Source organism: Hippoglossus stenolepis, chromosome 24, assembly GCF_022539355.2.
Source record: "Hippoglossus stenolepis isolate QCI-W04-F060 chromosome 24, HSTE1.2, whole genome shotgun sequence".
In the NCBI taxonomy this organism is placed as follows: Eukaryota; Metazoa; Chordata; class Actinopteri; order Pleuronectiformes; family Pleuronectidae; genus Hippoglossus; species Hippoglossus stenolepis.
Window position 1 is genome coordinate 3,246,984 of NC_061506.1, and position 17,518 is coordinate 3,264,501.

At 43.9% G+C, this 17,518-nt stretch overlaps 2 protein-coding genes across 3 annotated transcripts in view; both read left to right on the top strand.

Annotated features, from left to right (window-relative positions):
* LOC118103669 (cilia and flagella-associated protein 47) overlaps positions 1-602 on the top strand; it is a 37,571-nt gene extending 36,969 nt beyond the window's left edge. The window contains 1 exon segment of the mRNA XM_035150829.2: positions 593-602. Within this exon segment, the coding sequence (XP_035006720.2) occupies positions 593-602 (10 nt within the window).
* On the top strand, positions 596-16,442 carry LOC118103274 (transmembrane protein 47). 2 transcript variants are annotated; one of them, XM_035150025.2, is made up of 4 exons: positions 596-1,069; positions 8,875-8,913; positions 9,053-9,193; positions 11,309-16,442. In XM_035150025.2, exons 1-4 carry the CDS (start codon positions 841-843, stop codon positions 11,485-11,487), a joined length of 588 nt encoding a protein of 195 aa, XP_035005916.1. In that variant the 5' UTR covers positions 596-840; the 3' UTR covers positions 11,488-16,442. The 2 variants fall into 2 exon arrangements, with proteins under 2 accessions (XP_035005916.1, XP_035005917.1); XM_035150026.2 differs by lacking the exon at positions 8,875-8,913 and having other exon boundaries at positions 602-1,069.
* The last annotated feature ends 1,076 nt before the right edge of the window (positions 16,443-17,518 follow it).

Sequence of the window (17,518 nt, forward strand, 5' to 3'; positions counted from 1 at the left end):
CTACATTACTGAGCTTTTCTTTAACAGTGAAGTCATCTTCCCTGTCTCGTAGTTTCAAGGTGACACTACTCACTGGCCTATAAACAAGTGGGATTTAAAGCAAGCCTTTACTTCTGAAGGACACATATCTCAGAACACACTCAGTTCAATAAACTAAGGGCTTGTGACCAACAGGGGATCTCACTACTGAATATTTGTGTTGGAGTTTAAGATAAGATAAGACAAGATAAGATAAGATAAGATAAGATAAGATAATCCTTTATTAGTCCAACAATGGGGAAATTTGCAATATTACAGCAGCAAGAGTCAAGTAAGTATGACAATATGAGAATATGAGAATATGAACACTCAATAGATTGCACATGAACCCTTGTATTGCACAGACAGAATGAATATTGCACAGTTAAAACTACTAACATGACTAACTTCACTTACACACATGTGATTGTCTTATGCAAAGTTGAAAGTGTGATTATGCGAGGGGATAAAAGCTACTGGAATTATATCATAGTCAGATAAATACAAAAATCCAAAGTATGATATTATTTAAAACACGAAACAAACCGAGGACTATGTGATCTTTTGTCTCTAGGACCCTGTAGCACCTGCTGGTCCCTCAGAGCCTTGACGTCAGCGCAGTAAACACCGAGGTCTCCGGTGCGCCACAGGCGGAGCGTCCGTCCAGCGCGCAACGCAGGCGGCTGCGGGGGCTCCAGCACCGGCAGCATCCACCGCACTCAGCGGAGACTCTGCGTGAGGAGGGGACGCACCGGCGCGCAGCACAGATCCACATCCAGAGCATCCTCCCCCGGGGTCCGGACCCTCTCCAGCCTCCTCACCATGTCCTCTGCTGTCACGGAGACGGAGGAGTCGGCGCGCAGCTCCCCACTCACTCCGCTCAAACTGGTCGGACTGGTCTGCGTGTTCCTGGCGCTCTGTCTGGACGTGGGAGCCGTGATGAGCCCGGCGTGGGTGACCGCCGACGACCAGTACTACCTGTCCCTGTGGGAGTCCTGCTGGAAGCCGGCGAGCACCGAGAACTGGCAGTGCAGCAGCACGTTGGGCTCAGGTAACGGGGAGCTGGGGGGGCGGTGTCCCAATGCATGCATGGAGCTTTTTAAAGAGAATCACATCCTGTCCCATGCGCACTGGACAGGACGCACGGTTGTTTACAGTTCTGGCACAAAGAGTTGATCTGATTGACAGCAGGAGATGGAGCTGATGAAGATGATGGAGGAATGCTTCATCACCTGTAGAGGGGTAGAGGGAAACAAGCCATAGAGAGATATTGTCCTGCCCAGTATGGTGGCTCCCCACTGTCTCTATCCAACCATATCAAAGCCTCATCCTGACAGCCCCTGTGACTCCACTGGGGAGCTCCACATTAATTATTGTGGAGGTGAAGTGAAGGGATGTTCCTGGGCTGGAGTACACTTCAAACAGAATCACACTCAAAGTAAGTTGAGGTGATTTGATCCGAGCCTTTGACTGTGAAGAGAAAATGGATCAGAGATAGAAATGTAACTTTGGTGCAGGATTAACCAGCTGCATCAGGATGACAGACGCTCACACCCCCTCAAAAGCTGCAGGCATGTGACATTTTGGAAACATACGAACACGGGTGCACAAGTCGCCGACTGCCACGGGTCTTTCACAGAGGGGTTTGTGGAGAAATGGAGGTGGAGCACCGGTGGGCTGCAAGGTCTGTTAAATGTATAAAATCTGGCACAATTAGGTGATTAATTCGACAGAAATCAATAACAAATCTGATAATTAGTCAATTGCTTTTGTCATTTTCAGCAATAATGCACAAATTGAGTTGTTCCAGCGTCTCAGAATATTTTCCTTAGCTTGCGGCAGGTACAGCCCTAAATGAAAGTTTTATGTTTGTAATTTATGTTCCAAATTAATGGTTAAAAAGCATTATGGCGTCTGAAAGGGTTTTTAAACCCAATCGTAAGACTATAAAACAAAATTATTAATTCACCAGAACATACTCGTGGATCCATTTAGGGAAATAGGAATAAAATATGAAGCCTTGGTCAGAAGTGATGCTCTTTATTCTCAGGCTCTTTACTTCATAATAGTGACCATCTAGATGACTAATGCAGCAAAAGCACCTCCACCTCCATGGTGAGGCATGTGAGCTCTGCTGGGTGTTGTCCTACCGGCATCTAATTAATTCATTTTTCAACAGAGGCGAAGGAGGAAGAGGAGGTTAAAAAGAAAACGCTTCTGGTGCAAAGCTCGATACAAAGCTCCTCCACGTCTCCTTCTTACTTTTTTATGATCCACCCCCTTCTTTTGTTGTCTAGAACGCGGCCTTGTTGTTGTGCCCGGGAGAGGACCTGCAGTTTGAGGGCAGGGCAGGAGAGGTTGATGTCGGATGTTGGTTTGGTTTCCAGGGAAACGGAGTTCATGAGCGTTTCTTTAATTGAGTAGAAATGGCTTCACTCTGACAGGAGGAGCTGACTGCTGCTAATTACTTAAGATGACACCTATCTATCTCTCTGTCTATATCTCTTAATCTCTAGCTCTCTATCTCTCTCTCACACACACACACACTCTGTCTGATTGTGTGTGTGTGTGTGTGTGTGTGCATTCGTAGCAACTGCACAGTGTGTGCGTGTATCTGGATGCAAGTGAATGGCTGCAGTGTTTCCTTTTGTGTCTGTGTTTGTGACATACAGCCTGGGTGTCTGCATGTCAGTGCAAATTAGTGTGTGTGTGTGTGTGTGTGTGTGTGTGTGTGTGTGTGTGTGTGTGTGTGTGTGTGTGTGTCTACCAAGTAGAGGAGACCTATTTCTGGACAGTCTCCTCTGAAGCCCAGCTGAATATTTCATGTCACTCTCTGATTTCTCTGTTGTTGCATGTCTGCACCTTCTCTCCTAAGACTCACACAGACTCACACGACACACACACAAACACACACACACACACACACACACACTAACACTGACAGGCACAATTTGTGACCGCAACTCTCAGCCCTTCCTTCCTTTCTTTCTGTCCCTCTCTCACACACACACACACACACACACACACACACACACACACATCCAGTCTCCAGACCAGGACTCCCTAATTAGGCGTCTTGGCGCGGCGGGTGTGTGTTGGCTCGTAAGTGTGTGAGCCTTACCAATGCACACACTGATGTTAAAAAATAAATCACTCCCTGTTTGGCCAGTTCCCCTCGGCTTGTTCTAGAGACAGAGACAGACCAAAGCAGCCGTTTCTTTAAATTTAGCTCATCCTTTTCATTCAGCGTGACAGTGCTGCCCCTGCTGGAGTTCGCAGGTACTCGGCAAGGGGCGGTTTGATCCTCCCGGGCCCCCGTACCGCTGTAAGTAGAGAAAGATCAATATCCAAATTGGATTCCTTTTTTCCAAGTGCCCTTAAGGCCCAGTCACACCAGCTTTTAGAATTCTGAACCTTTGTGGCGATTGTAATACGTTCCAGGGGAATCGCCAGGATTAGCAGATCAGTGGATTTGCTCATGGGGCTGAGTCAAATCTGCTTGAATTTTTAAAGTTAAAGTTTGTACGAAACAAGTTTTCACTGGAAAATAAGATAAAGAAAAACAGCATTGTATAGTCTTCAGTTTCCCCTCTAAAAACAAACCGCAAAACACATTATATTCTATTACCTTTTACCAGCATGAATAACAACACTTCTACACACCTTAGCTATTTAAACGACTCTACAGGAGAAAAACTGATATTTAACCAAGAAACTCATTAAAACCAGGAACTTCAGAGCCTAATTGAGTCAAATGAAGTAATTAGACGAGGTGTAAAGTGGCCTCGGGTCTCTTAAGAGCTGAGGTACACCAGGGTTAGACGGATGAGGGAGCAAGTTCCTCAGGTTCCATGAATCTGGCCTCGCCTCCAACAACAAGCATTAGAGAAACTCTGTTCAGTTGAGTTCTGTGATCGTCTAATACCTCAGTCGGCGTAAGGAATCATTTATTCACAAAATCAGCAGCCTCCAATTAATTTAACTGAGAGAAACTCAAAGGCACAAAGGAGAGTTATTATTTTTAATTGCAATTTTAGATACAAATCACATTTCTCTGCATTTCACTTTGTAGCTGTTTGTTGTATTTTTTTGAAAGTACAGTTGTGTTAGATGGATTTTACACACACACACACACACACACACACACACACACACACACACACACACACACACACACACAGAATTTACACCTGTAAGCCAGCTCACTTTCCTTTTCTCTTTATTCTCTCTCTGCCTCACAGTAAATCCCTTCTTCTCCTCCTCCCACAGACTTAACAGCAACATATTCTCCTTCATTCATTCATTCATTCCTCCTATTGTCCCTTTTAGCATCTTCCTCCCTCGGATCTGCTCTTCCCCTCTTCCTCATCCTGTCTTTCTTTTTCCTCTCTCTCTTTCTTTAACAACTACTACTACCACCAATAGCTTTGTCATTCATCTGACCTTGAGAGAAGATTTCCCGGACTCACTGTCAGATTTGGTTACAGCCTGAAATGATAAAACCACCACTTCTCTCTCTCTCTCTCTCTCTCTCTCTCTCTCTCTCACACACGATATGTAGTTAATTTAACCAAGGATTACAAAGATGTGGTTTTTACAGCATATTAACTCATTAATATTTACTACGATGAAACTAAATGACTGAAGACACACTCAGAGTTGTGATTTTAAATGAATGTTGAGCAGAGGTGCAGGCTTTAGCCCGTTTGCTCCCTTGTTCTCTGGTCTTTGTTGTCACCGATTTGAGGTAATTCACCATCGAAGCCCCAAAAACCCTGTGATTGTTGACTCCTCGCTCTCTGCCCCTCTCATCTTTCACTATCAGGCTATCGATCCATCCACTGCTTCTCTCCCAGCCCTTCATCTGTGCTCCTAAACGAATTGTCTTTTGTCTCGGTCCTCAATCCTGCTCCCAGCTTTTCATCTCCTTTTCTGTTTGTCATTCATTTTACCCTCCTGTCTTCCTCCCTTCCCCACCTCCTTTCCCCTTCTCTTCCCTGAGGGCTTCATTGTTACATTTCTAATGTTAATCATATCCCCTTTGTAATTTCACCATCCTCAGCCCTCTCCATCTCCATCTCTCAGTTCCATTTTCTCCAGGGTCAAACCTCCTCTCCCTCCTTCTCCTCCTCTCCCTCTTCACCTCCTCCCTCCTCCCTCACCCCCTTCATCCCCTCCTTTCCTATGACTCCATCTCTCCTCTCAGTGAGGCCCCAGAGACACCCCGTTCTATTTGTAGCTGCTGAACGAGGAATGGGAAATGATGTGGCATTCAGTTCTGTGGCAGACAGACAGGGGAATAGCAAGGAACCCACAGCCGCCCCCCCCTGTCTGCCAGAGCCAAACACACACACACACACACACACACACACACACACACACACACACACACACACACACACACACACACACACACAGGGATGTGCGTATGCCCAGACAAATAGATCTGCAGCAGCATATAAAAACCTGTCCTCTTAAACAATTTTTTTATTATCTTCAATATATAGTAGTTATTCCTCTTAGGATTTTTTTCCCATCTGCCACATTCATTTGGTTCATCAGCTTGTACGAATTAAAATAATAGGTTGGATCTGCTGTGTGAAAAAAACAATATTAGACTGATTATAAATTATTATCACGTAATTAACATAAACCCCCAAAAGATATGTAGATACTTGAGTCACTGTGAACGTCTACAACAAAACGTCTTCTTGTTTTTCCATCCTTCCATTTGAACTAATACGCTTTTCTTTTAAAGTTAATCTTCAATTTTTATAAATTTGTTTAATTTGAATTGCAGATTTTAATTAAATTCAAATGATGAATCTAGAGTCTGCTTGGTTATTGGTAATTTGGTGCCTTGTAGTTTCATCCCCGCCGCTTCCAAGCCCTCTGTCCTTTCAGGGGAAGCTGAATATGAAAACCTGATGGACCACCTGAGCCTCCTGAGAGCTTGGTTTTCACTCTGCGCCTCCATCCCTCCATCCCTCCATCCCTCCATCCCTCCACCTCCATTCTTCCACCCCATGCATATCTAGTTGCATTTCTGATACAGGGCGACTTTTGGGGCATCTCTCAGGGGGCATCTGATTTACCTCAGTCTTGTTGCTTTTGTAGAGTTGACCTCTAGTGATTCCTTGTTTTTCTTTTGCTTGAAGGGCCAACCTAAAAAAACCGATCAGCCTTACAGGGTCCATCCAGCCCTGCATCCATCCAGGTCGCCGGCGTATATTAAAGGATGAAACGACTACATTTGGTTTTCATGTCATCCTTGTTGCCAGGAAAGGTGTTTGACCAGACGGCCGTCCTAATCAGCAACATCTTTCAAACTGCCTTTTAAGTTGCTTTATAATTTTAATAATACAGTACCTCATATATCTTTATCTCTCCCTCCTTCCTTCTGCTCTCTATCGCTCTCAATAATCTTTCCTTCCCACTTGCTCATCTTTAATTTCCTCCCTCTTTCTCTGCCTATCACTATCCATCTCTGCATCTCATCTCCTCGCTCGCTCTAAATCTCTCATCTCTCCTTATCTCTCTCCTCCTCCATCCGTCGTTCATTCCACATTAGAGCAGTAAATTTAGGCATTGGCTGTATTTATACATTATGCGTAGTGAAATAAAAAAGATGAATTCACTTAAATAGCTCTGCAGTGAAGCAATCTGCTGTGCAGTGACTTTGGCTCCACACCCACAGCTCCAGTTCTCTGACAGATGTGCTTCATCTATGTTTCATCCAGAACTTGCAGTTCGATGTTTATCTGTTAGAAGCTAGTGTCTGTCCTTAAGGAGTACAGATTATTTAAGTCCTGTGTTTTGTATGATAGCCCTCTCAGGTTTGGTGGTGGTGGGGTTTTACTGCAGTTTACATTCGCCTGCCAATTTGACAGCCCCACATCTGATCACAGCGTGAGGGCTGACAGGTGGAAGAAAAGGTCAGAGAAACAGTCAGAGCTTTTCTCCCTGTGGATTAAATGACAAGGCGTGTGTGTGAGTCGTGCTCTCCTGTCTTATGTTGAGCATGGATGAGCCTTAAAAGCTTCACTATCATATCTTTAATTTAGACTCAATCAGTTTGCTGGCTTTGCAGAAGCGAATTAAAGTTTTTAGTTCCTACCTACTAAATATATTCAAAAAGAAAGTGGTGAGAATTTTCATTTTGTGTTATTTGCACATATTGGACTGATGGAAAATTTGTGCAGTCTCTGTTTATTAACCCCAAAAAGTCCATGTACCAACTGGACGGATGTTAGCTGTGTGTGTGTGTGTGTGTGTGTGTGTGTGTGTGTGTGTGTGTGTGTGTCTCCACTTCTTTCTCTTATTTCTCTCCATGTGTCTCACAGTTTTTCTCTTGTCTCTGCACGTTTATGATGTAATTCTTGGTTCATGAAGCCCTGGGATACGTGTAGGCTTTTTGCTCAAGTTAAAACATTTCCAGCTCCTCGCGTCTTTATGTGACGTGACGTATATTTCATGTTCACATCTCGTCTCTCCGTTCTCCTTGTGTTAAGTTGTGCAGAGTATAAAACCTGCGCTGGCTGAGCACAGCAGCCGAATACGCACAAATGTTGACATTGATGCAATATTTGCTCTCAAGTTTGTGTGACTTTGTAAATTAGTTTGTATCTGTGTGTGTGTGTGTGTGTGTGTGTGTGTGTGTGTGCTAGTTCGGTGCTCTCTCTCTCTCTCTCTCTCTCTCTCTCTCTGTCTATATATATATATGTATATATACGTACATGCAGAGAGACTTTTGACAACGTGCCAGCAAAGCTCTTTAGCTGAAGCTTTTTGTCAGCTCAGGTATACTAAGTGCTTTCTCTCTTCATTACTTTCACTCGGCACTGCTCTGTCCCCAGCCCCTTCACGCCCTCCTCCTCACCCCTCACCCCTCTCTCCCCCTCTCTCCCCCTCTGCCTTCACCCTCCTCCTCCTCCTACTCCTCCTCCTCCTCCTGCCCTTCTCCTCCTGTTGGCATTTCTTTTCATGCTGCCCTCTCTCTGTCCTTGTAACATTATGCCAGCGCCCCTCCACCCGCATGTGTCTCCTCTCTTATCCCCCCTCACCCTCTCGGAGATGCTCGCCGCCACGTTGCCACTGAGCCTCTCTTCATTTAACTTGTCTCTCCTGTTTTTCCTCAGTTCCCCCTGCTTCCTTGATTCCCTCTGTTTTTTTTGTGCCGGTCTATTTACTCATTTGTTCCTCAATTGCTTTTATACTTCCTCCATCTCTCCTTTCTCCCCTTCATTCATTCACCTTCCATCGTTCTTTCCTTCTATCTGCTTTTCATACCTTGCCTCCCGAGCTTCCTTCCTTCCTTCCACTGGCTGTTTAAACCTTATTCCCTCTTTTCTTTCACACGATATGTCATCACTTCCTTTTCATACCTTTATTCTCCCCTTTCTTAACTTTCTCCATCCTAACTTCCTCCCTTAATGTATTTCCTTCTAAACCTCTTCATCTATTCCATCCTCCTTCACTCTTCCTTTTACCTTCCACCATTTCCATCTTTCCATTGCACTCATTCTTTCCTTTTCTCATCCCCCTTTCTTCTTTATTACCTTCCCTTGACATACCATCCTTCCTTAACTCTCCAATCTTTCCATGCATCCTTTAAATCTTCACCTCCTATTTATTACCTTTTTCCTGTCCTCCTTCTCTTGTTCCTTCCATTTCCCTTTCTTGTCTTTCTTCCATGTGCTTTAACTTTCCGTCATAAATATACTCCGTGTTTTATTGTTCATTCCTCCCTCTCTCATGCCTTCAACACTCCTTCTCTCCCTGATCAACATACTCGGTAAAGGCAGTAATATATAAAATGTCAAATCAAATAATGTTTGGCTCTGTCTCTCCTCCCAGGTCACCATCAAGGTCTTGTGCATTTCATTTTTAGCTCTGGTATGCATATTGCATTTATTCATGAATGTAAACTAAATGTTTAACCTTTCCTTTGAGGTCACTCTTTTCTTCCTACGTCTCTTAACCACGTTTTCTGTCCATCTTCCTCCTCTCTCCCCGCCCCTCCTGCCCTGCCCAGACTGGCAGGTTGCTACACTGGCCCTGTTGCTAGGGGGTGGAGCCCTGGTGCTGATGTCATTCCTGGTCGCTCTGGTCGCCGTGTGCATCGGGACGAGACGGCGATTTTACGCACCCGTCGCTTTCATGCTCTTCGCTGCAGGTCAGTGAACACATGAGCACCAGAACTGTCCAGACACAATCACACCAGTCCTGGGTTAAAGGCCACTCATTCATTATGCACTAAAATACTCTGCTGAGTGACTCACACACACAAACAGATTACTTAATTAACCAATTTAGACAAGGTAACTGGAAGGTTGCAGGGTAATCACATTGAAAACTGACATGCATTTAAATGATAATCCTCACTGACTGATTAAGAAGGCACACAGACTGCACACTCACATTCTCATTCACAATCCCTCTCGCCCTCAAACTCATTTAGACAAAATCCTATTTTTATGATTGGAGCCCAGCAGGGTCGCAGCGGGCGTCACGCCTGTCCGTTTAATTTCCCCTGTCAGCCCCAATCTGGAGTTGGACAACTGTGAAGTTTCTACATTCTCACCTCCCAGAATAATATGAAAATGTCATTTTTCTTTTAGAGGAATGTTTGATTTTGCATGTGTTTCCTGTGAGAGGGTTTTCTCAATTTCACTGTGCAAATCACAGAAGCCAAACACGGCACTGAAGTGGAAATAACTTAGAAGGATTGTGCAGAGATTTAGAGACGCATTGTGATTTGTCATTAACTGGAACTTTTCTTATCCCCAAAAACTGCTTTCAAAGTGTGTGTGAAAAATTAAAATGAAAAGCGTGAAAGGACGAGAATTAAACATCCATATTATTTCTGGATTGACATTTGACTGCTCCTTCAAATAGAATCATTTTGCATGCTGCAGGGATTGAGAAGCTTTTCTCTCTTTAGCCTCAGCAAACAAACACACACGGGAACATCTACAGCTTGAAAACATGCTGACAAGTGGAGTAGGAGTGCCACTGGTTCTGCATGTATTATACTTATAGTTATAATTTTAATGTCTTTAATTTAGTCTCCTGGATGCTGCTGGAAGTTTTGTTATTTCAACACAAGTAACTATGATCTGAGCAATGCTAGTGTAAGTTAATTGGTTGGAAAACTGAATTAAAAAAAATCCTAATTATGTCTTCTTGTGGGTCTTACCATAAACTAGTTTTAAACTAATGTGTCCCTAGCCTTATTGATCATCATCATTATTATTCACTCATTTATTTATTCATTAATAATTCACTAATTATCTACAGAGGTGCTGCATTATTTTAATAATATAACAATTTTAGATCATTTTAGAGCTTGGGAAAGAGAGATCAGTGATTGATGAATAATTGAACATACAAACAAACTGTAAAAACTTGTTTTACCATAACGAGAGAGGGAGAAAATAGTAAAAAGTGTTTTTTGGGTGGACTATAAAGCGTCCCTCAGTGAACGATAGATCACATACTCACTTCCCAACAAGCAACCACCTCTTTAAGGCTTGTTTTTCACGCCGCCTGTGTTAATATTTGTGTTTTGGTGAAATTATGCAGCCCGTGTATTTAGTTTTTCATGCAGGAAAGTGCCAGAGCTTGTTTGTGTTCCCACAAGATGAATTCCCTTTGAAGAAATAATGATTGATGGCTTCTCCTGTGTTGCGCTGCCATCCATCCCTTCCCCCGTCTCCCCAACACTCCCCCCCCCCCGTCCTTTTACTTTCACCTTCCCTCATCCCTCCATCCCTTCCTTTCCCACACTTGACCCTTTTGTCCATCTCTGACCCTTCTGATCAAGTTTGATTTATTTAGTTATTCCACAATGTGCTACACGAGCTGAATGACTCGTCCTCAGGGCATGCAGATCTTTTCTCCACCTAGTTGACGCTCATTTCTGTTATTTTTCTAGTATTTCTTAACTGCTTAGTACATGACTGCTATAAAAAAAAGGAAAAACTGTATGTGACCAAATCCCATGAAGCCAAAACTCATTAAACTTTACAGGAGACCCATTTTACATCAGAGAGAGAGTTTGTTCTGAACGTACTTTGTGATTCAATTATTAATCAAGGAAGTAGAGATAAAATATTGACACCCTACTGGGAAATGCATCATGTTGAAGCTTTAAGAACAACAATACTTTGAAATGTGATTCATTCATGCACATTAATCTGAGGTTAAACTGATCAGCATAGCCTCAGACACGGCAAGACCTTCTAGTTTTTTCTTTCCCTTGTAGTAATCCCTTCTGCATCTCTTTCAGTTGTCCTCCAGGCCTGCAGCTTGGTCCTCTACCCCATCAAGTTCATCGAGAGCATCAACCTGAGGATCTACCACGAGTTCAACTGGGGCTACGGCCTGGCCTGGGGCGGGACCATCTTCTCCTTCGGCGGGGGAATCCTGTACTGCCTCAATCCCAAGAACTACGAGGAGTACTATTAGGTCAGATTCAAGGTGGAGACTCTACAGTTACATGCCAGGAGGGGTGTTCGGGGGGTTGGGTGGGGGTTGGAGTTTGTGTGGGTGGTGATGGTGGTGGGGCAGCTTTTAAAGGTTCAGTTCCAAAGAACTGTGAGGAATACTGTCCACTGGATTACGGTCTGGAGATTTATTTTCTTGCCTTCACTCAACATAAGTGTGGGAGCTGAGACTGATGGGTATTTGAACCGGCAGCCAAAAAGTCAGCAGGCCCGTCCTGGGCAGGGGTGGGGGGATGGGTAGGGGTCTTACTGGTTTACTCCAAGGACTTGTGACACAGCTGGGACACACTGGAAACCATCTTCCTTGTGAACGAAACAACAAGAACTGCTGGATTTTGGTCACCAGTGACAACCCACTACTAAAGAAACAAGATGTCGGACTGGGAGGCTTTTACCGCACGTTTACACACGCATGCACATGCAAAAAGAAATGTATATCTTCACCTGTTAACATCAAATTCTTGTGCTTGACATCTTCAAAAAGCCCCAGACCCTTTCTCCATCTGTACATCATCATCATCATCACCATCATCCTCATCATCAGTGGCACTTAGAGTTGTTTGCTTTCCAAACGTCCTCTGTAGTTCCTTCACTTTCTCAAGGACGTGGAAGAGGCTCAGACGCCACAGTTGCGCCTCATAAGACAGATAGATTACTCTTGTGGGGGGGAGGTAAGAGAGGGGAATAAAATGAAGACACCCGATCAATATTCTGTTATCGAACCACTTGTCTGTTAGTGTGGCAACCCACAGGGTTTGCACGGGCGGCTGTCACGATTGATCAGCCATGGTCGGAAGTGTGAGACGGGGCTGCACTCAGCCGCCTCCTGGGGTCTGCTAAATTTCAGGTCCCTGTTGAGGGAAGTTTTTATGCATCGCGACATTCGGAGCATCCTTCCTCCTCTGGTTCAGCACGATGAAGTGTCCTCTCTGTGGCCATGTTTACATGCACAACAGTGGTGTACGAGAGTTCAGACTTATGAATCTTAAGTGCCCGTCTCAGCTGGAGGGAGAGAGAAGTCCAGAAGTCCCCCCCCCCCGCCTGGCCATGCATAGAGACTTCAGAGCGAGTGTTTGGTTTGTCTGTTCTGGGTCACTGTAGAAACGTGGACTTACTCTATATGTAGATCTCATTGTGAGGTACAAAAAACACAATGATTCTCAGTTTCAGGTGATGATACATTCATGAAAACACAACTACGAACAGGCCTAAATTATACACACTGGTCATTTAAGTGTTTCTAATTCAGAAAAATCATTTTATCATCTGAAATTAAAGTTCATTCATAATAATGGCAAAGCCTTCCTCCCAGAATGAGCAATCGGTGCATTACTATATGCATGTAAACACAGCCACTGAAGCTGACTATTTATAAACCACAGCAGTGTATCTAGGCCACGTTTCATTAACAGTAAATTGCTCTCTCCTTGTCTGCAGCAAATGTCAGGGATCAGTGGAGAAAACGCCTGGCATGCAGCTGCTGGCTCGGAGAGAGCAAATGTCAAATGTCGCCATGAATGGCTGCTTGTACAGATATCGACAATAAGGATTGTTTTGTAGCATCACCTCCTTTCAGAAAAGATCGTCCCACAGAAGCTGCGTAATTGAACATAAACAGTGTTTATCTCGTTTCCACTGCCCTCAGGGTTTGGCTCTAATCAGCTGGTGTTTGGGTGGTCAAGGATCCAGCGTCATTCCTGGACGGAGCCATGTATTGTAACTTCGAAGCTGATTTTGAACTTGAGATTGGGCGATAAAACAGGCAGATGCTGCTATTTTTATCTGTCATTCTGCAAAAACATTGTGTTCTCAGCTCCCCTGTGTGCTGAATTACTTACCCTCACCCCGTGACCTCCATCCTGCATTCAAAACACAGTCTGTAATTTCACTAGTGCACCAGGGAGCCAGAATGTAAAATATGACATTTTGGAAATACAAACGGTATCTTTATCTGTACTCGCAGTTGTCTCATATTTGCTGCGGCGCTGACAAGCACCCATCACCCCAAAATAGGATCTAGGCTTCCTCCCTTGCCACCTTAACAAATGTGGACCTGTGCAGCCACCATACGACTCGTGCAGCAGGCAGAAGTCCTTTTGTTTTATAGGAAGTGACACGACACAGACAAATCATCTCCTCTGTTGTTGACGATGAAAAGTGGTGTTTGTCTTTCTGCCTGTCAGTACAACACTACTACTGAGATCTGATGTGACGTACAGGTGACAGTATACATTACTGCCTCATACGGGGTGTCAATAAAATACCTACTGAGATAAATGAAACACCTATACACTGTACAAGTTGGGAATTAGGGTTATACAATGTTAACTGCAGCTCTTAAGAGAGGAATTCATTTGACTAATCACTGAGCACAGATCGAATAATGACGACCTCCAGTAAAGAGTAACCTGTGAGAAATGAGAGGTAACAGTGCAATTAAATCTGTATTGTTTGTTGTGTTATACTGAAGGAATAAAACAACATCGCTGGAGGAGATGTAATATGTTATTATTATAATATGATTTTAAATAAGGAGGATTTATTGATTATTAATATCAGGAATGTCTCAGACATTGTCTCAGAAAGTTTCAGAATCCCATGGAAGGTTTAAACTGAGTCTTTCCCACAACTCTCTTTCCTATTTAACATCTTTGTGACTGACGCACTTGCCATCTGTGACTCAACCTGCACCTTCTTTCAAAATCACTTTCTCTTGCCATCTTCATACCAAATCAGATCAGATGTGGAGACATCTGTTTTCCTCACTCTTACAAATGTCAAAGTTGAAAAAGACCTGTCGTAGCTGCAGGGGGTGACTGGGAGTGTATGAGCTGGTATATCGTACCTATCTCAAGGTGCAACCTGTGAACCCAGAGCTTGTGATCCATCAGCTGCTGAAGCTGAGGGGTCTTCTCACTTGTGGACTTTGTGAGACAATCTCTGTCAATCTGAGACGCTGTGAAGTGTCAGGACTGAATCTGTCAGAGACGCTCGGCTCATATCAAGTGTTTCAAAGAAGAAGTTCTGCTGGCTGTCATCTCTCCTCCTTTAGATCTTCCCTCTCCTCTTCGCCTCCCGATGAACATTGATCTCTGATGCAACCGATTTGAGACCCTTGATGTGCAATCACACTCAAGTTCTAAAGCTGAGCAGATGTCTGTACCCCAAAATCAGATCACTCACCATCACAGCTCCATATTTAACATGTACTTGTTAAGTAATTTGTCATTCTCGATATAGCAACTCCTAAACATTCATTGGTTACTTCCTCTTCCCCTGCACTTACCTACAGTGTGTATTTCATTGCTACCCACGGACAAACTATTTACACTGCAGCTTTACGAGCTGTAATCTGGAGCATTAATGGACGGGGTAAACTTGTGGGCACAATGTGGTGGAGAGTGAAGCCACTTAATCTCACTTTACAAGCTCTTTCAGGCAGCCGTAAACCTCCTGATGTAAATTCACTGTGTGTTTACTCTCAACTGATGGACGTCAGGTGAAGATAGGCAACAAGGGCACCAGAGTCCTTCAACGTCCTTGGGTGGATTGAAAGTCCCCGTGCAGTTTATTGAGCACTGAGTGAAAACAGAAAGAGTGCCCACTTTTACAGCCAGGATTCCATTATTCATACCGAGCTATGTGGGTCAGCGGGTGCATTTCAGCACGCTAAGTTTAAAAGATGTCACTGCTGGTCGCTGACGGGGCTCCAGTTAATCAGTATCTGCCTTTGTTTGGTCACTAGATTTCTTTTGGCAGCGCTCCGTGTCACATGACTCGGTGTGTTGTCGCTCCCGAGGGGAACAGAAGCCCTGAAACGATGGACTGTAATAGAGATCATCACCACCAGTATGATGTTCAGTATGGTCGCTACTGTATTTAATACTGTATGATCACAGCTTAGTGAGAGTGTTTTTGTTACCTAGAAACGTCTCTGTGCTTTGGTGGTATAGAGGGGCCTTAGGCACTAACACTGTAACAGACCTGGGCTCAAACATACAGGAATGCTTTCAAATATCCTCATCCTCATACTGGAAGGACTAAAAGAACAGTTTCATACTTTAAATAAATTATTTCAAATATAATCAAATATTCCTGATTTGCAGATACAAACGCTCTTAAATGGGGATAACTCCTCTGCCAGATATTTCCAGATCAAAGACTTCCTGCTTTATTGTGTAGTAGTTGTAACATTGTGCAGCTGTTTCATTCACACATCTTTAATCCCAGAGGTGGCAGTGCAGCATTTGGCAGAGCAGAAAACAAACGTACAGTAACGTGGAGCAGATGCAGTCGCTGCATGTCCTGATTCTTAATTGGCAGCAGAAATCAGTGTCAGTTGCAGTGATGAGCCTCTGATTATAAATGACAATGTAAATGTGCCTGCGCTACTTTCACAACTGACCTACATGCTTTGATTTTTAATGAAGCACTTCACTGTGTTTCTGTTTAAATTAGATTATTTGTGTTCGGCCTCTCGGTGTAATTTCAACGGGGTCATATACAAATTTGAGGATGTGAACGCCCCCGGTGTTCTCGGGCCTAAAGGGCGTCTGACCCACGCTGCTTCCTTGTATGTTTCATCCCAGGTCTGACTCGTAGTTATTAGCATTTGTTTGGTTATTAATTCGCTGATGAGAAGTAGAGGCTCGCAAACAGAGACGGCTCTGTTTGATGCATCATCTCCCAGTAGACTGCAGAGAAACGCTGTCTAATGATGAGCGTAGGGATTTAGGCTGTTTGTGTGTGTGTGTGTGAATGACAGCAGAAGACTGTAATTGTGTCTGATAGAAAGAGGAAGACTGTGTGTGTGTGTGTGTGTGTGTGTGTTGGCATGTTTTAGATGCCGTTGTAGAGATGTCAGTAATCAGCATTTATCTCTTTGTACGTTGGAACATTAAAGCACTGAACAGAATATCTCACTCTTGATCTCACTCTGTTGTTTCTTTTGTCACCTCTCTGAATATGTATTGTCGTGTTTTCTGATAGAACCAGGGAGGTCACCAGCTGCTTTCCAGGTACGCTGACGTAACCACAGTTAGCAGATGGTGCAGGTGCTTCCAGAAAAAGACTAAACAAACACACACAGGATAATAAATCTGTCTTTTCCCTCATTAATTCAGTCATTAAGTTAAGGATTCATCTGTAGTGTAAATTCTCTGTGTGTGCCTCTGTCCTTTTTAATGCTGACGATACCGTTTGTTACACAATCGCTTGTTCTGCAATCCAGGACGTCTCCAAACTCAGATCTGGAATTGAAGCTGGTTTTTAAACCCCAAAGGCAAAATGTGTGCATTTGACAACAGCAGAGATTTATAAATACATGAGGATAAATTGCAGGTAGCTCATGTTGAAGCTACTAGAACAGAGAATCACGACACAATCCACATACTGTCACTTCTGTTACTAAACTTAAACCACTGGATGCTAGTTATCACAGATTTTGAGAGTCAAGTATCATTAGGCATCACAGACGGGGGGGCTGCACCTTTAACCACACAGATTTTGACTAGTTTGCTCAAAGGCCGCCTCTTAACAAACATTCCTCCTGCCAATTAGGAGTTGAAGTGCCAATTACTAACGTACGGTGAGGCTCTGTGGGGTCAGAGCACTTGACCACAACAACAGTTTCTCCAGAAAACACAAAGCAAATACTGACATCATTTCAACATTTAGCCCCACGAGGCCTGGATTTTTATTTTTATTTTTCAACTGCAAACAGCCAGTGAGCAACAAAAAGAGCCCCAGGTCTGTTTTTCTGGAAATGGAGCACTTTGTGATTGCTGCTGTGACGAGCACACTTCACTGCAGGAAACATCAAGTTCCCTGCAAGAGACAGGAACTCATCACGTTACATAAACGTCCGTGGCGATGCTGCACATGGGAAACTGTGGCTGCAGCAGTGAAACGCTCTGGGACACTCCACCCGCTGCCAAAGAACCTCCAGGAGAGTCGCAGGTCTGTGATGAAGCGGCGCCTTGTCAACCTGGATT

Bases quoted from the DNA above. Each gene is read 5' to 3' on its own strand.
- LOC118103274 (XM_035150025.2), top strand. From the start codon at position 841: ATGTCCTCTGCTGTCACGGAGACGGAGGAGTCGGCGCGCAGCTCCCCA. The intron at 1,070-8,874 runs GTAACGGGGAGC...CTCTCCTCCCAG, and splicing joins CAGCAGCACGTTGGGCTCAG to GTCACCATCAAGGTCTTGTG. The intron at 8,914-9,052 runs GTATGCATATTG...TGCCCTGCCCAG, and splicing joins GCATTTCATTTTTAGCTCTG to ACTGGCAGGTTGCTACACTG.